Below are 22,499 nucleotides of genomic sequence, written 5' to 3' on the forward strand. Positions count from 1 at the left end.
AGTATTCATTGTTTTTGTACTACACCCAGTGCTCCATGCAATCAATGCCCTCTTTAATACCTGCCACCTGGTTCCCCCAACCCCCCCCCTCTTCAAAACCCTCAGATTGTTTTTCAGAGTCTATAGTCTCTCATGGTTCACCTCCCCCTCCAATTACCCCCAATTCCCTTCAGGTCTCCTTTGTTTGCCTATTAGACAGCCAATTACAAAGTAGGATGTAAAACTTTTTGGTCCCTTTAAACAGACTGGAGGGATATTCATGAAGGAAGTGACCTAGCTCATGGACAAATCTTGCCTTTCAGTAAGGCCTCAGAGCAGGGCTGGGGGCAGGGAGGGGTTTTTAGAACAGCTACAGGAAGTGTTTGCCCTTACACACACACAAACGATACATGTGGTTTAACAGCCATGGGCACTGCAGGAAACCTGCCCAGCTGCCCACAGCATTTTATGGATTAGCTAAAATTAGACAGAAAAGCACCAAAACATTGGCACCTGGAATATCAGAGTCTTGAGTCATCGATTTGGATACACTAGGTTAAAAAAAAGCTAACTATTTTTTTGGTGGGTTTCTCTTTTTGCTGATTTATGTAGTTTTCGATAAGGATATTTTTAACAAAAGAAAATGCACTTATAAACCTACTTTGAAAGGCATCAAAAATAACATGGATCAAAGGAAGGCCAGATATGTGATAAGCCAAGATAGGATAAAATGTTTTTTTTTTTTTTAAATTACCATCTTAACTTTTTTTTTTTTTTTTAAGATTTTATTTATTTATTTGACAGAGAGAAATCACAAGTAGATGGAGAGGCAGGCAGAGAGAGAGAGAGGGAAGCAGGCTCTCCACTGAGCAGAGAGCCCGATGCGGGACTCGATCCCAGGACTCTGAGATCATGACCTGAGCCGAAGGCAGCGGCTTAACCCACTGAGCCACCCAGGCGCCCAGGATAAAATGTTTTAAAAAAAAGATGTGATAAGATGTTAATGGCAGAATATAAATAGTACATATATGGATGTTTACTGTAAAATTCTTTTTTTTCTTTATTTATTAAATTTCTTTTAAGTGTACCAGAATTCATTGTTTATGTACCACACCCAGTGTTCCATGCAGTAAAATTCTTTCAACTTTTCTCTGTATTTAAAAAATTTAATAACGAATGTTGGGAAAAAAATACACGCAGCACTCAACAACCGTGACACATTTTTTTTTTTTTCTACAGAATATTTGGCTGGAATTATAGTCACAACTAAATAGATCTATAACTTCTATCGTGGCCCTATAAAAGATATTCCATGAACATTTCTTTTCCTCAAAGGCAAATGTTGACCTTCCCAGCACCAAAACTTATTTTCTCCTTTTAACAATATTAAGGAATCGGTTCTAAAATGTACAACTAAATATAACTTTATATGTTCTTTAAAAAGCCTCAATGCTGTAAAATAGGAAAGCGATGGAGTAAGGTAGATGCTGGGAATGAAACACAAAGAGACAAAATGTGTCCTGTGGTCTCAGTGAAAGCGATCAGCGCTGACGGCCACTTGACTCATGTTTATGAAACTAATGGCAAGCTTGGAGTTGACAACTGCTGAATGAGTTTGTGCTGTGAATGAGTTCCCTGGTCTGTCCAGACAAGATGACCTAGTTAAAGTAAGTGTCCTTAAAAAAAAAAAAACCCACACCATGTCACACACAGACCTTTCTTTAAAGAATCAGTCATACTGCTTTTGAACAAAAGCCGGAGATGAAATACATGGACAAAAAAGAGCAATCTGTGTGGAAGAAGCCAGAGGCAAAAGGCCTGAATAAAGTATTGTAAACTATGCCTCTGAGTTCCCTGGGGTGGCTCAGTGGAATGCCCTGGATGACCTCCACCGGTTCCTCTTTCTGCTTCTCTTGGCCATACAATACTATGTCAGGAGATCATAAGCCAGTTATCAGCCTCTTCAGACTGGAAATGTGTCTTTTGTTTCCAGAATAAGCATGGTTAGATAAACTATGAAGGAAGTAAGAAAAGGGCTGGAGTCAAATTTGAGGCTGACTTTGGCGTTTCCCTCTTCCCTGAACCTCCAGGAAAATAGGGTATAGAAGCCAAGACAGCACTTAAGATCAACGTGGGATAAATTTCTACATCTATGAAACAGTTCCTCAAATAACCAAACACCACTGTGGTTTGGCACTATTTGTCTCACAGAAGCAGGAAAGAATTACCCGCATCTGCTCTTCCCTTTTTTCCTAGGTATTGCATCAGGCATCCAATAAGACACAATCTTTGTGTGTGGGAGCTTATGGTCTGCCTTTGAGCTTACCTAAAGTTTAATTCAACAAAATATTTTCCAGGAACCCATTATCAAAAGCCTTGAACTTTCTTGGTTTTGTGTTGTCAAAATTCGACGTTGCTTTCATTCTTCCTCGGAACTCTAAAACACAACTTTCTTTTCTTTCTCACCGTGACTTTTTCCATCTCCAAACTGGCTCTTCTACACACTGATGGCCACCTCAGCCCTTCCTTGGGTTCTACTCCAGTTTTTGGTCACAAAGAGCCAGACCAAAATATTCCAAGGAAAGAATCCCGTAGACTGGCAATTCCCCTCACTGTTCAGTCCTCATGGCTGGGTTGTCTTAGGAAGAACAACTATAGTATAAACAAGACATTAAAATGTTCTGTTCCTCTGAGAAAGAAAACAACTCAGATTGAAGAGTGGGGGGTCATCCAGACAAGCCAGCGTGACTCTAGGAGCCTGACTGAGAAAGATTTCCCACTCCCACATGCCCATGGCTCCTTGCTATTGTATCTGGGGTTTTGCCTATCTCTGTTCTTTGACATTTTGTACAATAAAAAGCTCTTTAGAAAATGGGTTAATAATATATAAAACAGAAAACAAAAAAACACTAATATATATATATATATATATATATATATATATATATATATATATAAAACTGTAGCTAGGCTCAATTTAAAAATATCCATTACTTAACTCACTGTGGTTAGTAACCACATTGATACACTACATAAGCTCAGACCACTTCTGCTGGTTTTATAGCTTTAACATACGAACTCTGGTGAAGTTCTATTGGACTAGCCAGTAAGAAGGAAAGTCAAAGAAAACACAGGGGAAAGCAGAATGGGAAAATAAAGTAGGAAAATGAATGGAGAACTCCTTAAGTGCCGAGAAATTATAAACAACTCAAGAGGGAAACAGAGTTATCATAACAAAGGAAAATGAAAAGGACTCAAACATTTCTTTTACCATAATTCTGTTTTAAATTGAGTCATTTGTTAAGTGTGGCAACAAACTGTATTATTAATAATAATATAGGAATGTTTGATTTATTTCCTTGTGGATTCTTTGGCCTTTTCTTTGACATTTATTTGCAAGCAGACTAGAGCGGTTTCTTCTATTTAATATTTGGGTAAAAGAACACATGAAATGTATTTCATCTCTCTTAAAAACAACTGTCACAACCATACTCTGGCTTGGGGGATACCAGGCTTAACGCTGTAAGACAAAATACGAACTTAAAGAAATTGTTTTTTAAATTATATAAAAATGTGATCTAAATGGGCCATTTCCATTACTTGTGGGTAGTAAATATATTAAGGTTTCCTACTGATAAATGGATTGTCCCTAAAGGGAGCTTGTTAATGGTTGCATGAGGAATCATTGTAAAAGATAAGATACTCACGTTTTAGGATATTTCTTTGCTCTAACTCTTCAGTCGTGGGCCTCTGGCTAAGCCTCCTGTGACGAAAAAAGGATATACTGCAGGTTACAAACAAGGTCCCCTTGGCAGGAGATGCAAAATAACAAAGACACAAAACTTCATTTTTTTCCTGTTTTGAAAAACACATCTATTTTAGGGTTACCATCCTTTCCGTTCGTTTGGAGACTAAAGATTGTGGCTGAGGCCGCTGCCTACTCCCCATGATCCATCCCTCCTTCTTCCTTTTAGATCTAGAACCTCCTGAGAAACAGCTGTGGCTCCCAATACAGACTTCTGCCTCCCTGGCAGCAAGGTGTGGCCATGTGACCGAGTCCCTGCCATGGGATGTGAGCAGAATGGTATTTGTAATGTTTGCCTTTTACCCTTAAAATGACTGAGTATGTCTTCCCTTTTCTTTCCTTCCTCCACAGGCTAGAACTTAAACACGATCATGTGAGCCAGCTTGGACCATGCAGATGAGAATATCCACGGAGCAAAAGGACAGAATATGGGTGCCCGGCTGACTGCAAGGAATAGTGCTCCCTACCCACCCCGTAAAGCCCACTTACCTCTGGACTGTTCTGCGAAAAGGAAATAAACACATGAAAGTGTCGTATTTGGAGCACTTTTTGGTCTCTATTAGAACAGTTTAGCCCATCCCCTAAGTAATACTCAGATCATTAGAATCTCGTAAAATTTTCTGCTTGAGAGTTCCTACTAACTCAAAAGACACCTGATCTACATGGCACAGAGTTTCAAGTGAAATACTGCTTTTGTGACCTCAAATGGATTTGTATATTTGCGTGTGCGTGCGTGTGTGTGTGTGTGTATTTTCAAGATTTTATTTGAGAGAGAGAGAGAATGAGAGAGAGAGTATGAGAGGGGGAGGGTCAGAGCGAGAAGCAAACTCCCCACCGAGCAGGCAGCCCAATGCCAGACTCAATCCCGGGACTCCAGGACCATGACCACAGCTGAAGGCAGTTGCTCAACCAACTGAGCCACCCAGGCACCCCTCAAATAGATTTATAATATACACAGAGTTATTTGAGATATATGGGCCCTTTCCATCTGCTTCAAGAAAAGCCAGGCTCATCTGTGACTAGTAGCTAATTCTTTGTACACAAAAGCTGAATGACCCAACACCCCTTTATAACTTTCTTCTTGATCTTGTTTATAATATTAATTTATCATAAATCACAGATCTGTTGTAAAATTCCTTCTGGATGTAGGATGAGTTTGTGCCATGTAAACATATGTATGAAGGTAATCTTAATATAAGATACTATCAATTCTAACATTATGCCTGTGGCAGAAATGGTATGAAGAACTGAAATCAATGATATTTTAAATATCTCATTAAAATGTTTGTTAAAGTTTAATCTTCACCAGAACTACCTTGAAAGTAACTTACATAACTGAGCCCACAGAAGAACCCAGGAAGCTAGGAGGCAGCCAGGTGAGGGGCCACCCATGAATCCTTTATCTACACCGTATCCTCTACCAAAGACATTGTCCTCCCTTTTTTGAAGGAGTTTCCTCCTTCAGGAATACCCTTCTCTCTTTCTCTGCCTACTGAAATCTTACAAATGACTAAAACAGTAACCTGCAGGTGGGCGTCTGACCTGTCCTGTGAGTGAGTTTTGAACTCCTGGTTCTCTGCCCTATGCGGCGCTCACACACAGGTCACACACCTATCAGAGCATGTATCATACAAGTAATAATAAAGATACGTCAATAATCATAGCTCTTGTTAGCTCATACTTTTAAAGTCCCAGGCACTGTACCAGGTGCTTAATTTACATTACTATGGATCCTCAAAACAATTCAGCAAGGGAGTAACCCATTTCCATTTTGCAAATGAGGAAATGAGGGATTAATTCACTTGGTTGAGATCAAGGGCTCATGAATGCTGGAGCACAGCCTCATACCTAGTTCTCCTGACCCATAGGTTTGCGCTTTTCAGTTGACCTCCCCAAGCAGTATCTCTTTCTGTCTCTTCCACTACGCACAGAGGCCCCCAAGGTGGGGACCACGGGTATCTTTGAACGACAGTGATCAGATGTACAGTATCTGTAGAAAAACAATTCTATAAAATGTACATATTTCTGATGCTAAAAACTACTCAAAAATTTTAATGGCTATGGTTTATGTGTATACTTAGAGAGGTCTTCAAACTTTGGGGGCTTGGGGGTAGAATCCCTATATAAAACAGACAGAAGAGGCTGTTCTGGGTGGATGGGTGAGAGTGGGGTGAAGGAGTCCTCCCCATCCCACCGCAAACACACCCACACTGCCTGGGTTGCCCCACAGAAGCCCGAGTATCGCCTCCAAGAAATCCTTGATGAGGCAGTCAGAAAACCACTGCCCTATGCTTAGTTCACCACGTCAGCTTCTCCCAATGTCCTTCATCCATCCCTTGTTTTCAAGCACTTGGTTTGTTTTAATTCATCACTGCTTATAAATAGCCTTGAAATAAACATCTTCGTAAAGCCTATGGGTTTTGTTTCCCTTTTGGATTATTTTCTTCTAGTATCGTCCCTCAAATGGAATGACCATGTCAAGGAAGAGGCTGCTCTACAATTTCTTTTTTTCATATTGTTAAGCTGCTCTTCAGAAATACTGAACAGGGGCGCCTGGGTGGCTCAGTGGGTTAAGCCGCTGCCTTTGGCTCGGGTCATGATCTCAGGGTCCTGGGATCGAGTCCCGCATCGGGCTCTCTGCTCAGCGGGGAGCCTGCTTCCCTCTCTCTCTCTGCCTGCCTCTCTGTCTACTTGTGATTTCTGTCAAATAAATAAATAAAATCTAAAAAAAAAAAAAAAAAGAAAAGAAAAGAAATACTGAACAAAGGTGCCAATACTGGGTTTAATTTTTTTAAATGTTTTACTTGTTTAAGGGATATATAATGATTTAAATTACTAATAAAAATATTTAATTCTATTATGTGCCTGCTACGATCCAGGCACTCAAGGGCTTTCAGTGCAGCATCGCATTTCCCGCCACAAGCCACTGGTTGGCCCCATCTGTCAAGCAGAGAAGAGCCTCCGGAACCCCGGTCCCACACCAACCCCACAGGTCCAACACAGTCACAGAAGTCTTCCACTTCCAAGCAAGTAGAAGAATTTCTTCCACTTCCAAATCCTGCCCTGGGATCCCAGACTGCTCTCTCCTCCCAGTTGATGCACTCTGTTGTTTACGCAGAGTGAGAGAAGTCCGCAAAATGAATGCTTACACCGATCATCAAACATTGGCACTCACTTCTATTAAACCTGCCAGTTCGATGGACCTCCAAAGTCACTGGTGGCCAAAGCAGAAACCCTCCAATGGCTGGAAGCAGAATGTGAAATCAGATAACCACTTGTTTGAAGTTAAAAGGGGGAGGCTCTAATAGGGGGGCTACAGTTACCTGACTTGGATGGAGCTGGCCATTGAAGCTAATTGGTATTTCTAGATACTCTAAGCCCACAGGGAAGAACCTCATGGCGATCACAGGAATGCCAGAGAGCCATGGATTAAGCCAGGAGTTGACTATGACTTACAGGCCAAATCTGGCCTGCTGCCTATTTTGGGGAATAAAGTTTTATTGGAACACGACCACACCCATTTGTCTATGTGTTGTTCATGGCTCCTTTCATGCTGTTACTAACACAGTGGTGTAGCTGCAACACCATCTCCAAACTGGTCCTTCATAGAAAAAGTTGTTGACACTTGGTTCAGACTTTGGTGACACCAAAGCCAGTGAATGGCTGGACCAAAGGGAAAGTTGAGTGGTTCACCATCCAGGACCAACTTCGGAAAACCACACAGGCCACATGTGCCCTTACCCAAGGAATTCACAATGATCTCAGCTGGGCAGGACACCACAGGTGGGAGAGAAGTATGATTTGGTGAGTGCTGTGCGAAAACTGGAGCTATTACCTGACGAGCTTTGTTCCAATCTGCTGTCGGATCTCCTGCCGCTCCTCTTCAGATGTACGCTGCAAGATGTTTTTGTCTTCTAGTTCCTTTTTTGACGGTCTGTTGCCAAGTTTGATAGCAAGAGTATCCCTCCGTCGTATTTTACTTGCCAAAGCACCTGAGGATTGGAAGAGGCAGAAATGCAGAAAAAAGGGGCTTTAAGCAAGCAGTACTCAGGTTACACATGGCATGGACTTTAAACAGAGTCCAGACGAAATTCTTTATTCACATGCAAGAGTGGAATTTTAATTAACTTCAGGGAAAAAAAGAAAAAAAAATTTGAGTTGGATGTAGTTCACTTCGAAAGACTGAAGACCTATTTTTAAAATGTTCTGAAGAATGCTGGAGCACCATGAAAAAACTTGCAAATATCACCTCATCACTTGGAAAGTGATATTTGAAGTTTATTTTGCTGAGACGGCATGTCACGGAAATTACTGATTGCGTAACGCTTTCTTTTCTAAGTCTTAAAAACATAGTTTTTAAAATTTATACTGTACAGTTAATTCTTGTCTTCCCCTTTCCTTCACTGAGAAATCACGCTGGAAAAAGTTTAACTGCGGTAGCAATGTTTTAATCCTTAATTAGCAAGAATCCTCAACAGAGAATAGTCAACACCAGGTGGATGATAATGATTGTGTTGTTGCTGTTCAGTACAAACTAAAAGGAATTTGACAAACTGATGGTTCATCATTAACAGCTTTTCACAATATATACATTCAGTTCCATAGTGCTTAAGTCAAGATGCTTAGACATTTTTAAAAATAAGCACTTTCCAGTTCCCTAAGTTATATATAAATAAGTGGCTTAACTACTATCTCATTCCTTCCTAAAAGGCATCCTATCTCACCTATTGTGGAATAATCTTTTTTTTTTTTTTTTGATTCTTTGAAGGTATTTGTCATCTTCGACTCATTCTTCCCTCCCCTCTCTTTAAACTCTAGTATAAAAGTGAGTGGAAGTCTCAAACACCTCCAATAAGTAATCCAGTGAATCCGAGTTTATGCTCTTTATTCAAGAAAGATCTTGGGGCACCTGGATGTCTCAGTCAGTTAAGTGTCCTGAGGTTGATCCCGGGCTCCTGGGATCGAGTCCTGCATTGGGCTCCCTGCTCCTCAGGGAGCCTGCTTCTCCCTCTGCCCCCCTCTCTCTCTTTCTTTCTGTCTCTCATGAACAAATAAATAAAATATATTTTTTTAAGATTTTATTTATTTATTTGACAGAGAGAGATCACAAGTAGGCAGAGAGGCAGGCAAAGAGAGAGGAAGGGAAGCAGGCTCCCCGCTGAGCAGAGAGCCTGATGTGGGACTCGATCCCAGGACCCTGAGATCATGACCTGAGCTGAAGGCAGTGGCTTAACCCACTGAGCCACCCAGGCGCCCACAAATAAATAAAATCTTAAAAAAAAAAAAAAAAGTAAAGAAAAGAAAGAAAGATCTGAGTAGAAGGGCCATCTCCAATCATTCTGAAAACATCTCTGTCATTTGAAAGCTCTGACTCCTCATAGACAAAGGCCTGACCCCTTGGCCCCTGTGGAACCATCTTCTGGAAAGGTCTGTCATCAAAAGCTAAACTTTAGGACACACATTTCTAATTCGAGAAAAGAATATGATGAGGGGAAAGAAAACATCAGCTATCTGATCACTGATGGCTTTTGTCATTACAAAACGCACCTGCTTCTGTCCATCATCCACTTTCCTCCCCACCTCTGGAAAAAAGTCTTACTTTCTCCACTGCCGTCCTCGTCCTCATCCTCTTCATCATCGTCGTCATCAGTGTACAAGACAGGCCCATCAGAGTCTGAGTCATTGGTCTGGTACTCCCTTTGGCCTTCGTCCTCAGGGGCACTGAAGGATTCTGAAGATTCTCCCAACAGCCCAGGAGTCAGCAGCGGAGGGGCTACCTTTCCCGGCTCATCTTTGGTTGTAAAACTGTTAAAGGCACAACAACACAGGGGGGTGGGGGGGGTGTGTGAAGCTCAGAGCAGCCCTCTGGGACAACACCAACACCATGAGAGGGAGCTCTAGTTTCAGGAGCATCTTTCAAGCTGGTGAAAGGAGAAAGCAAACATAGACAGCTAGGGACAGTGAAATGGAAGAGGACTACTGCAGGACTTCATTCTCAAGGTTTCAGATTCTTCATCTACAAAATGAAAAGGAATGGCTAGATGATGTCTGATATTGATACATGATTTAGTACATGAATATGGTAAAACTATATTTTGCAAATTGATTTTTCCATAACCATGGGGCCTCAGTGGAAAGAACAGTGGACTAGAAGTTTCTGAATATTTGACTTGGTCTATCCTTATTCTGTACCTGTAACTCCTACTTATCCTTCAAGCCTCAGCGAAAGTCATAGCTTCTTCAGGAATCTTTCACTGGCCTTCCATCTAGATCCTTGCCCCACCACCCGGACTTTAAGGTGACCTGAAGACAACCCGATGAGCACTTAGCACACTGCACCTCGACCACCATTCACTTGTCTGCCATCTCAGCCCTCAAAGCTCCTTGACAAGGGGGATTCATAGTGATTTGCAGCCCAACACCTAGAAGAGGAGTGACAGAAAGACACACCTTCTTTAGCTGATATATGAATTAATCCTATTTTCCATCACAGCCAGTGTGTCAAGTCAAAAAATCATGTATCATCTCTGTGTTTTAGTTTCTCCATTTGTAAAAATGCCTCTCACAGGAATATATTAGTAACGTGATATGGAAAAGGGCGAAGTTAAGTGTACTCTTTACAAGACAGGTGATGTGAACGGATGCAATAATTTTCTATCAGTTAGCTTGGTAAGAGTCTCTGGCTTAAAGTTTCTATAAATAGACAAAGCCCGCCAGTTTTCACAGACCAGAATAAGAAAAAATGTCACTGAAAACATATCGAAAACCTAGCATATAAAAAACAATGTAATATTCATTTTAAGATTCAGAAAATCCCCAAATTGTCTTCTGATATAAATAGAAGCATCCAAATTTGGACATCACACTTCTGAAACACCGTTTTGTGCAAACCATGTGCTTGCTGTTGCCATGAACTTGAAAAACCAAAAAACAGTTCTTTGAGTAGTAAAAACAGGTAAACATCAGAACCTGAAGTACTGAAAAACTGTACTTTGCGGTTATTGGTCCAAGCACTCTAAAAAATTTGCACTTATTAGAAAAATCCAACAGCCAAAATTCTTGTTTTCAAAGGGGAAACTATGCACGGCACATTATATTTATTTTTACTAAGTAAAATACGCACAGCATAAAATTTGCCATTTTGACCATTTTATATCATACAGTCCAGTGGCAGAACATTTACACGATTGTACAACCATCACCACCGTCCATCTCTAGAGCCTTCTCATCTTCCCAAACTGAGACTGACCCATTAAATAATACCTCCCTGTTCGCATCCCCTAGCCCCTGGAAACTACCATTTTACTTTCCGTCTCTATGAATTTTGCTATTTTAGGTGTTTTACAGAAGCAAAATTATGCAACATCTGACCTTTTGTGTCTGACTTACTTTACCAACATGTCTTCCAGGTTCATCCATGCTTTAGCAGACATCATCAGAATTTCTTTTAAGGCTGAATAATATCCCATCATGTCATATGCTGCATTTTGTTTATCTACTCATTAGTTGATGAACATTTGGGCTGCTTCTACCTTTCGGTTGTTGTAATACTGCTGCTAAGGACATTGGTGTACACTTATCTATTCAAGGACCTACATTTAATTTTTTCGGCTATATAACACAGAAGGAGAATTGCTGGGTCCCATGGTAATTCTAGCTGGGTCCCATGGTAATTCTAGGTTTAATATTTTGAGGAACCACCATACTGTTTCCACAGTGTGAGAACCATGATTTCCATGGTCCGGATTTTTAGTTGATTGCCACTGGAGGCCATCCTTGTTTAGCCAGCCTGGTACTGTGGGTGACCACAGCACATTTACTAGATGTAGCAATTAATAATACATTCTGAAGAGCAGAACAAGAGAAACTTCAGGGCTGAACCTTGGTATTTATTTCTGTCACTGCTCACTAATTTATTATGATATCTATCATTATTTTAATGGCATCATCTGTATTTTATAATGTTTTGTAGTTTTCAAAGACTTCTGCCTACATTTACAGACTTAATCTGTTCTACAGTATAAGGGGTTGGGTAAGTTACAGTTCACAGAACTTGAGAAGACCAGGGGTGTGTTGCCCAAAACAAGGTATCAAGTCCAGTGTAGAACCCAGACTTACGACTCTTATTCTACCTATTAAATGTTATATTGTATTTTATACTTGACATTGTAAGTTATATTCATATCATATTATATAGATAGTTAGCATTAAATTATTATACTCCAAATTTGTGTCTATCCACTCATGACTGGACTCTCCTTTGCCCCCTAAATGTGTTGGGCAGACTCGACAAAACAGCGAACTCAAGTGTTCGTGGAAATGAACTAAACACAGTCAAGTTCCCTTTGGATATGGGCTCCAGATGGGCTGCTTAGTGACTGCCTTAAATTATCCCAGACCTGTATGATACCAATGAAGCCGCCAATAAATAGAAAATCTACCACACGGTTACTACCCTGCAATGTGTGAATAGAGGAAGATATTTTTACACATAGCCACTTATCTTCTTTAAAGTTTTGATATTTGTATTCCAAACAGAAGCCTCTTCATAAGATGACAGGATTTTCACACATTCGTTCACTAAACATAACTGAGGGAAAGTTCTAAGTAAAGCAAGTGACTAAGAGCTAGAAATTCTAACTGAAATATCTACTTAAAAACGGAAGAAAGAATTTGGAAAAAAAAAAAAATTTGAGAGACTACTTATTCCAGGCTCATTAACTCAAGAGCAAACAAACCACTCCTGTGGAATGAATTGTAATTTAAATTTTAACTTTGAAGAACATACAGAGAAGGAAATCTCAATGCCCTCTTCTAAGAAAGGATTATGTTTATCTGGAGTGACAGGAAAATCTATATATAAATACCTCGATGTCTAATGATGTCCTAAGCTTGCTCTCTGATCATAGTTCCCATGGAAATAGGGAACAGACGCTCGCCTCTTTTGTCTGACAATCCTGTGTGTACTTGGGCTGGAGACTGACATTAAGTCCCCCTCCTCGTGCAGCGCAGTGCTTTGCACAGTAAAGTCCCTTTCCTATAAGTCTGAGGAAGCAGGCTGGACAGAACCAAGTCACCCTGGGATATGCACTCTCTCACTGCCTAAGACTATCTAAGGAATCACCTTGTTGTATCTTGTTCTTTCGTATACTAAATAACAAACCTATATATTCAATCTATTCAGACCTGTCTTAAACATTTGTACTTCCTGAGCAGGTTGGATATTATTTTGGTAAAAACTAATTTAACTGTAATATCTTGGTCTCGCTTACTTTTTTAAAAAAGATTTTATTTATTTGATAGAGAGAGAGAGAGCACAAGCATGGGGAGAGGCAGGCAGAAGGAGAGGGAGAAAAACGGTTCCCTGCTGAGCAAGGAGCCTTATGTGGGACTCAATCCCAGGACCCTAGAATCATGATCTGAGCCGAAGGCAGATGCTCAACTGACTGAGCCAGCCAGGTGTCCCATCTTGCTTACTTCTGTATCTTTGGTGCTGAGTACAGTGCCCTGCACATAGAAGGCAAGCAGGAAATATTTCCTGAAAGAATGATTTTTGAGTTCTGAAGGTTGGAGTTCAATGCAGTGCTGGAAAACCACAGTGTAATTAAATGAAGTCATTTGCTATGTGCTGGAGGTGTTAAGGACATCAGAGCCATTCCTTTCTATGTCTTCTCCCATATTGATTACTAATGTGTCAAGTAAGTAAAATAATTTATAATTTAACATTTATCTTTCCTTGGCTTTCCTTCAAACCATGGTGCTCAAAATGATAAAAACAAAAACAAAAACAAAAAAACAAAAAACGAACACGAAAGAAATTGCAGAAGTAGAAGCAAGTGCTTTGGAAATGCATACAATTTCTTAGAGCATGGAATCTGCCATGCAGCTCTGAGCGTGCATTCTGACTTTGCTACTTGCTAAATGGGTAATCTAGGGCAAACTATTTCCCCTCTCTCAGTGTCAGTTTTCTCATCTATTAAACAGAGATATTTCACGTAAGACTTATGTGAATGATAACTGACAGTTCCTGACATTAAATAACTATTCAATAAATGAAGGTGATTATTATCAGCAACTGAATAATTAACGATGGTTATCTCTTGATCCAAGTCAACTTAATTAATATACTATTTTTTAAGTCTAACATGACAAAGTTGTTTTTATTTTTTTAAGAGAAAATATTAAATGATCACAAGAGTGAATTTTGGTTTTATTCTTTGAAACAGGAGAGAAAAGGTTGGGTTTAAGGTTGGATTTAAGAACCCTAAGACTTCTCCAGAAGTCTACTATACCCTGACAGCCCTCCCTTTGTATCTGTGGGATAGAAGAGCTAGTATGTCTTTTTTGCCTTTACGGATAGGCCTTTGTGAGAGATTAGCTGCAAGAATGAAGAAGAATGAGAACCCTGAGGATGAATCCCAGGTTTCTGGCTGGGGTAAATGCATGATATCATGTTTATGGCATACCAGATTCTGTACTGGTTGCTGGGGATACAGAGGCAAACAGATATGCTGCTTAGCTCTGTCCCATGGAGAGGAAAAAAGGGGCTGCCAGTGTAGAGTAGATGCGACAACCAATTCTGTCTGCATGAGTGCTGAAATGCATCAGAGAGGAGGTAACACTGGAGTTGGGTGGGGAACTGAGGAAGCAAGAAAGGGGGCCCCTCTGAAGCTGGGAGGAGAGGGATGGAATCCGAGAGTTCTTTCCTACTGGTCTTTATTTTCTTAGAGAAAGAAAAGGCTAAATGACTTGTTGTATTGAAGGTAGGCAGGAACGGGTGACCCATCTGGACACAAGTAAAATAACCACTGTAAGGAAAGAAAAGGGAACTGTCCAGGGAAAAGAAAAGGGATTGCTGAACATTGATGAAATAGGCTCTGATCTACTCGAAAGCCACAGATGTGAAGTGGTACCTGCCAGTAGGACTGATGTCATCTTCTCCGGTAGCCTATGACATTCCTGGGGCAGGCTATGAAAAACCAATGGCTGGATGATATCGGTGCCTACCTAACAATCACTAGGTTAAATTGTAAAACAAAACCAAGTAGGTTCATTTTCAATAGAGTGGTTTAGTGATCTTTAGCACCCGGTTGCACAGGGGATACAGACGAATATGGGGCTTATGCCCCGACTCACCATTTTGCATTTTCTCTGCTAACACTTAAGCCAGGGCCTGAGAAGACAGTGGTTCTGTTGGTGGGCTCTTCGGTCCAGAGAAGCTGACTTGGGTCTAAGGCAGGGATGGGCAGGTCAGTTCCATCACTGACCAGGACAACAGGAGTGTCTGAGGCAACAGTGCACTGCTCCTCACGAGGAAGAGGAGGGGCGGGGGGAGAAGGTGGTGGAGCCACAGGAGGTGGGGGGACTGCAGACTTAGATTTGCCTGTGGTCTGCTCCTCGGTCCCGGGGACAGTCTGCTCAGGTTTGAGACTCTCCACCCTCATCTCAGAAGGTTCTCCTTTAAGGTCGGACATGCCAGACGTGGTTGCATCCGAGGCCAGTCGAGAGGTTGGCTGCTTGCCAGTTTTTTTCTTGCCCTTTGTGATTCCCACTGTCCCTGTTTTGCTAGAAAGTGTCTCCTTTGAAGCTTTGGGACGAGACGAGGTGGAGGAAGTAGATGGTGAAGCTGATGCTTTGGACCCAGTTGTTTTTTTTGAATGAGAGGAACCAGCTAAAACAGAGAGATTTTGCGTTAAAAGTCAAAGAAGCCTTTTAAAGAAACAAACGGGCTGCAACTGTCAATTATGATGCTCCCTTTAAAATGTTAACATTTGTCAAATAAAAGGAAGTAGGCTAATAAGGATAATGGTTTTATTTTCTGCCTCCTCCCTACCCGGAATCTAGGAGGGAGCCAATGATGATAAAGGCAAAACTGTAAGGGACAAGAGTTCTCTCCTATGGAGACTGAGGAGTCCCTCTAGTTTTTCTGGCTGCACCAGCCGAGGGGAAGTCCTCAGCTGCTTGCCTTACAGGTCATCCGAATGGGTCCCTGCGTACCCCGCAGAAAGGACATCATCGTGTATAATGGATAGACAGCAGCTGTCTGGTTAGAGTGCAGGTTGGGCTCATCACAAATTCTACAAGTTCAATGATGCTTTTTGGGAATGGAGTGGCGCATATTCCAAATGGCCAGGGTATATCCCTGTGGCTCCTTTCTGGACCAAAGGCAAAGGAACTCAGTTCTAAACCAGTTATCCCCATGGCTCCAGAGAAAGAAGCTTGACATGCCGGCCCATACCTCCCCCTGCAGTGGCGATGGGACAGAAAGAAAACACATGGCCACATCAGAAAGACAAGTCCCCTTCAAAATATCAAAAGGCAACTGGGTGACGGGCATTAAGGAAGGCACTTCAGGTAATGCGAACAGGGTGTGATATGTGACTGATGAATCACTAAACTACCTCTGAAAAAAATAATACACTACATGTTCATTAAATTGAATTTAAATTTAAAAAACCCAAACCCACCAAATATCAAAAGGCAGAAAAAGTTATCATTATTATTTTTTTACAGAAAATGTCTACATGGGTAGTATTGGAATAATTTGAAGGGCAAGAGTGTCATTCTCAGATCTTGTGGGACAAACACCCTCACAAAGCCAATATTCATTAGCGCTTCTGTTCCTAGACAGTCTTCGTCAGAGAATGGTTGTGGCCACTAGAAGCTATTTGCCTGCTTTTGGGTAGGACTGCCTTCAACCAAACTATTTTCAGGGGGAAAAAAAAAAAGCTCAACTGTTCTTTACATCATTTTGGCAAACAACTTTAAACTCCTGTGAGAATGTCTTCTGTTTCATGACCTGTATGATTTATAAATTTCTCCTAATTGCTTTTTCTGTTGTAATGTTGTACGTTCCTTCTTTTTCACAAGGGGTTAAACCATCCTCCACAGAACTCTAAAAAAGTACCTTGTTATTACGGTGGAGCCAATCCACAACACACGTTATGATAACTTACCTTTACTGAAGTCAGCTGGGGGAGGGTCAAGAGGTGAAGAATGAATAAAGGAATAGACAATGAGACAGAAGACTTCATCAACTCTGATATACTAAAAAAGAGTGAGTCTCATTTGGTGACAAAATCCAGACTTAAAGGATATCTTTATGGCTTTGGGGTTTTATAATTTTAGATACACACAACTAGAATTCATACTATCCCAAGTCTGGGCCTGCTCATATTACTTCTTTCAAGCTAACAATCTTCATCTGCTAATAAGACAAGAGTATTCAGCAGGGACGCCTGGGTGGCTCAGTTGGTTAAGCAGCTGCCTTCGGCTCAGGTCATGATCCCAGTGTCCTGGGATCGAGTCCCACATCGGGCTCCTTGCTTGGCAGGGAGCCTGCTTCTCCCTCTGCCTCTGCCTCTGCCTGCCTCTCTGTCTGCCTATGCTCGCTCACTCTCTCTCCCTCTATCACTGACAAATAAATAAATAAAATCTTAAAAAAAAAATTTAAAAAAAAAAGAGTATTCAGCAAACTTCTACAATCTAAGTCCATTCTAAATTTATTTTTCACAACAAAGATCTAAGGATTTGATGCCCAAACACATTCAATTACTTTTGCACGTAAATTGAACAGAATCCCTTTCACACGCCCATATGTATGTTAATGTGGATTATATATATATATATTTTTAAGACAATTCTTTCTTTTCTAACAGCAAAGTTAACTTCAGCTCGACTTGAGAAAAAAAAGACAAATTTTTTAAATGGTTGGGGTGGAGTCACACTTCTTTAAGTTTCTTCTAAAATGACAAGACTTGGCTGAAATCAACCATGTTGCTTAAGCTACCTTGAATTAATGCCAGGATTAAAAAAGTAAAGCCACCTCTCCTCAGTTAAATACTTCCGTTGTTAACACAGTGTGTAACAATGAGAAAGAAAAAAAAATACAGGAGATTTGACCTTACTTCACTCACAAAGCAGCTGAATGTGCTAAGCCGGCATCTGGTTATCTGGGGGTCTATATTAACTGAGGAACTGAAGAAGAATCCTAACTGATAGCTTTAATTAGAACTGAAACATCTGACTAAAAATCACGAGTTGCATTTTGAAGTAACTTTTCTCAAAGGACATTATTCAAATAAAACATAGAAAGTTCTAAATGATTACAAATGGAGTATCAGCTGGATTCTGAAGGAGTACTATCAATATTTGATAAAAGGATTCTTGCACATCAGGCTTGTTGGTATAGCTCAATGAAACCCCTGTTTATCTGGGACAGCCTGAGAAGAGAGACCCTGTTATTCACACCATCAGCCAGCGGGGCCTTATTTAATACAACGGATAAAAATGTGACTGTATAATTCTCCTAGGAACATCGTGGGCCCATAAATAAACCTTCAAGTAAAACATCTGGCTATAACTCAAAATCTCTCATGAAAGCTGTCCCCTGCCCTGGATTAATCACCAGCTTTCTTCTGAGAGAAGTGAGAGAATCCAAAGCAAGTCAATAGTGAGCCACTGCCCTATGGGGCAGGACAAAGTGAGCAAGTCTGTGTAATGCCCAAGCATGGGGTGATTGTTTGGGGCTCTTCTTTAAGAAGTGGATCACTGCCTGTCTCACTTCAAGCACTGCTCCTCAGGTCTGCTAGGCATTCTGGGAAACACAGCAATACCGACAAAAATGGACACAGGGACATTGGTACCTGAGGAGATGGCCCATGGGCACTACAAGCACAGTGTTCTGAGACATTTCATTTCAGAGCTTATTAGAAGATACCAGACACTCGAGGTCAAAGGCCAAAGAGAGGAGCACAGGCAAAGAAACATCTATTTGTATTTGGCGGTCTGCTATACCATCGAGTAAGCCATTTTCTGAACAGTATGGGTATAAATGATGGAGGGGAAAAGATAAACATGAAGGCATATCCTGGTAGTCATGTGCAAGAAAGTTACTGATTTTGATACTGATTTTGCAGAAAATATAGTTTGCTACAACATGGGGGGAATGTGAATGGAAAAAGTCATTCAGCATGTATACTCTGATTATTGTCTTTTTACAGCTGGACGACATGGTAGGCTTCTTTATGCCACATGACTAGAAAACTGGGAGCTCCACTCTGCATTAAGCATATCTGATTTGAAAGGAAAGCTGGAGAGATATTACATGTCATTTGTAGGTCACTCAAACACCCCCCCCCCCCAGGACATACAATAATGACTTGCTAACTACATTGTAGGATGTTATTCCTTATTATAACACACGGGAGTCTGGGGATGAGGTGGACAGTGAACATTAAGCATGTGACTTTCAACCTGGATGAAAAAGCTGTGATTCCAGTAGAAAGTGGAGGGGTAGAGCTGGACTGAGTGGTATGAACCCTCTGACATCTGTCAGTAGAGAAATAACTATGTATGCGGAAGGATTTAAGATACTAAGATCCAGCAAAATTATCAATGATGTGTCATATTCTCATATGCAACTTAAGATATTTTAGAGGAAAATCCAAGCCAAAGAGCCACCCATAAACTCAAATAGGCAGAAGGCCAGGCGATTGTAAATAATGTGATATCAGATCACATATCGCATTCATCAGGCACACTACACCCTGAAGCCTTCTACTGGTTCTTAGACAGACAGTGGATACTTGGAATAAAAGAGGTCTATTCACCCCAAATATAATGAGGTCAACTAATCAACTGGTTGACTTTCCCTCGGTAGAGGCAACAACAGAGGAATCTTCTGGGTATTCTCAAGTGAAATCCACTGGTGTTACATTCTAAGACACCAAAAAGGCCACCGTTAGTAGAAAAAGCAATGGGCCCTACCCCAGAGCCAAACACCCTAGACTCCAGCCCCCAGGGGAGCATACTCACCAGCCTCTCGGGTCGTGTTTCGGCTCGTTGGCTTGGGTGGAGGGATGGGGGCCTGCTTACCAGGCGCCTTGGTAATTTTTTTAATAGGAGGCACTTCGTCACCCTTGGGGCTGACCCCGGTGGCAGCCCCTTTTGGAGGCACAGGTGTTTTTTTGGGCTTAGGTTTGGGTTTAGGCTTAGGAAGAGCTGGAGGAGATGGAACAGGAGCTGCCGGTGTTTCAGAGTGGTTTTCAGTGTTCTCTACAAATGAGAAAGTGAACAGAAGCAGACTGATACAGACACACACCATATACATAGAAGGAGCAAGACATACGGCGACAGTGATACAAACACATGGCTGCTTGGCCCTTCGGAACCAGCGTGGTGTGCCATAGCAGGGAGAGCACAGTCTGGGGCACAGAGGATCAAATGTTCACAGGCTGAAAGCCAAACTGGGTGCATTATCAGGGTACACAAATCATTCCTGCAATCAAACAGGGTCACACAAGTTACTTTGATGAAGTTATTTGAGGACGAGTGTCAATATCCACCGTCAGGGGCCGACACCAGCCATTAATCAGTGGCTGCTGGATACGGGCCTGTGCAGGAGTGCTGAATTTAAACTTAACAATACTGAAGGGCACTGAGAGTAGCAGGTCAGCGCACTGTGCATAACACTGGGAGGACTGACAGCGAAGCAGTGATTGGACTCCATTACCTTCATACCCTTGGTGCAGGGACTTTCTCTCAGGAGAACTCACACCCCACCAACAGGAAAGGGATTTGAGTGCTGTCTCAAATTATGGTCAAAAATCAATCATATTCACGCTAAGGAAGATTCTGTAGACTCTTCTCCAGGAAGCACAGTGCACTGATGAATAAACTATTTTCTACCATTAAAATTTTCTTAGGCTCTCACAGTGCACAAGGGCAGCTTCCTGTTTTCCAGAAACTTCCTCTGACCTTTTCAAACAGTGTCACAACTCCAGGTACAAAGGGTGCAGAACTCCCCAAAATACCATACTGGTTTTGCAATGTAAACACAAGTAATAATTTTGAAAAGACAAGGGCTGAAACTCATAAAAAAAAATTCATACCGAAGAACAGAAGCCTTTCACAAGATTTTGCCTAACTAGAGGAGAAACAGTCTGTCTCTCGTTATGGGAAGCAGAGACACTGAATGTTCATTCATGTACTCACATCTGTATTGTTTCTAATGGTGGATGATCGAAATTAAAATACAGTTCTGGTCCAAAGAGCTAAGCAGCATCTCTTTAAAAATGGAGCACAATTAAAAAAAAAATCAGACAGTGTTAAGACAAGACTAATAAACCTCAATGGATCTAATCTCCCATTACTGAATGGCCAGAAAGGGTGTGAATATCAGAATGCATTACATTTTATTAGTATTTCTTTTGTTTCAGTTCTCACTGTAGTGAGTTCAAGTGAGACTGCCATACTTTTTTTACTGTATCCCCTCAATCCCCATAGATAAGTAACACAAGAATGATCCAAGTTATAATACATAATCAATAAAGCTTTTCTCTTATTTTCCCCCAGCCATGAAGCCCACCACAGTCCCCTTTTGCCCCTAAACTTACTGGTATTTATGGTCTGAGTTGCTTGTTCAGTATTTACTGGAGGCTACTTTGGATGTGTACGTTTCTGGTTACATACTGTATCTTTTTAACTAAGTGGTGAGTCTCCTAACCTCCCTGGTCTGAACTGGAAGGCCACTGAGTCACAAATGTCAATTAGGTCAGAGAACAATAGAAGTTGATGCCAAAGATCAATCATTTCATTTTACCATAAAACATATAAACCTATGTTCATCTGTCAGTCTTTATGACACGGGGCAAATACCTCTCTCTGTGACTCTCTGTAAGATCAGACACTGCATACACACAGAGATCAAGCCCGATGATACTGTCCAAGGTGAGAACCCATCAGACACCTGCACCACCGGGAACCCCAATTTTCTTTCATGCTACAAACCCTCACAGGTCTTAGCCTGTCCTCACCGGCCTCTCACTGAGCTCTTTCTTCTTTCTATCTAAGGTTTCAAATTCTAAAGCTGTCTCCCAAAGAATGCAGTTTCTGGGCTTGGGAGGGAGGACATGTTCACTCTATGACAGTTGGGAGTGACGATCCCAACTACAGGAAAAGTAAACATGCTGCATGCAAGCTCCTGGCGTATGTGGACAAGGACCACCCACAGCCCCACCCTCTGTGACCTCTACCAACACTGTGTGTGTGTTTGCCAAAGAGCCAATACTTATGTCTACTCTGTGGAGAACCCTAGGTGGGTGTGTGTGTCCCTGTGTGCCAACAGTATGCTCTTCTGACTAAATTATAAATTCCTTTTGTCAAAAATGTCACATCCCATTAGACACATGGCTTTAAACACGAGTCTATTCAATGAATGAGACTGGCTGATGGTTACCACCACCACACTGGTAGAAAACATGGTTACACTGGTAGAAAACAAACTCTCTCCTTGTATCCGAGAGGTAATGAATGAAGTCTTTATATTTTTCAGTACCATATGACCTGAAGATAGGACATAAACTGATGGCGTCAATGAGTATTATCTTCTCAAAAGAAGGTTAAGGAAGGGCTGTCTAATCATGCTGGGCTGACACAGATACTATGCTTTAAAATAGTACGTCTGGAGGACAGCTGTTTCCTAGACGATGGCTCCTTCCATCAGGTCAATACTTAGAAATAAACGGAGAGCCGCGCGTGGCCCTCACTTTGCTGGGAGAGCACCTATGCCCCAGTTCCTCTCCTTCACCTGACCACCTCCTTGTTTCCTTCAGATCTCAGTTTGGAAATATCTGCTTCTAAGAATGAAATTTGGTCCCCACTGCAAGCTTTCCTGCTTCCATGTGCTAAGGCCTTCCATACTTTGAATCTTGCT

The 22,499-nt window shown here is 41.4% G+C and overlaps 1 protein-coding gene across 5 annotated transcripts in view; it reads right to left on the bottom strand.

Annotated features, from left to right (window-relative positions):
• Window positions 1-22,499, bottom strand: part of PHACTR2 (phosphatase and actin regulator 2) — a 262,236-nt gene that overhangs the window by 33,517 nt on the left and 206,220 nt on the right. For 3 of the 5 annotated variants that reach the window (XM_045066285.1, XM_045066286.1, XM_004752747.3), the window contains exons 5-9: window positions 19,601-19,840; window positions 14,921-15,455; window positions 9,384-9,589; window positions 7,620-7,776; window positions 3,687-3,742 (exon numbers count right to left, since the gene is read on the bottom strand). In XM_045066285.1, the coding sequence (XP_044922220.1) occupies window positions 3,687-3,742; window positions 7,620-7,776; window positions 9,384-9,589; window positions 14,921-15,455; window positions 19,601-19,840 (1,194 nt within the window). The remainder of the gene's footprint in view (window positions 1-3,686; window positions 3,743-7,619; window positions 7,777-9,383; window positions 9,590-14,920; window positions 15,456-19,600; window positions 19,841-22,499) is intronic. The other 2 variants (XM_045066288.1, XM_045066287.1) reach the window with 1 other exon arrangement.

Source organism: Mustela putorius, unplaced genomic scaffold (assembly GCF_011764305.1).
Source record: "Mustela putorius furo isolate JIRA1106 unplaced genomic scaffold, ASM1176430v1.1 tig00003863_pilon_pilon_pilon, whole genome shotgun sequence".
In the NCBI taxonomy this organism is placed as follows: domain Eukaryota; kingdom Metazoa; phylum Chordata; class Mammalia; order Carnivora; family Mustelidae; genus Mustela; species Mustela putorius.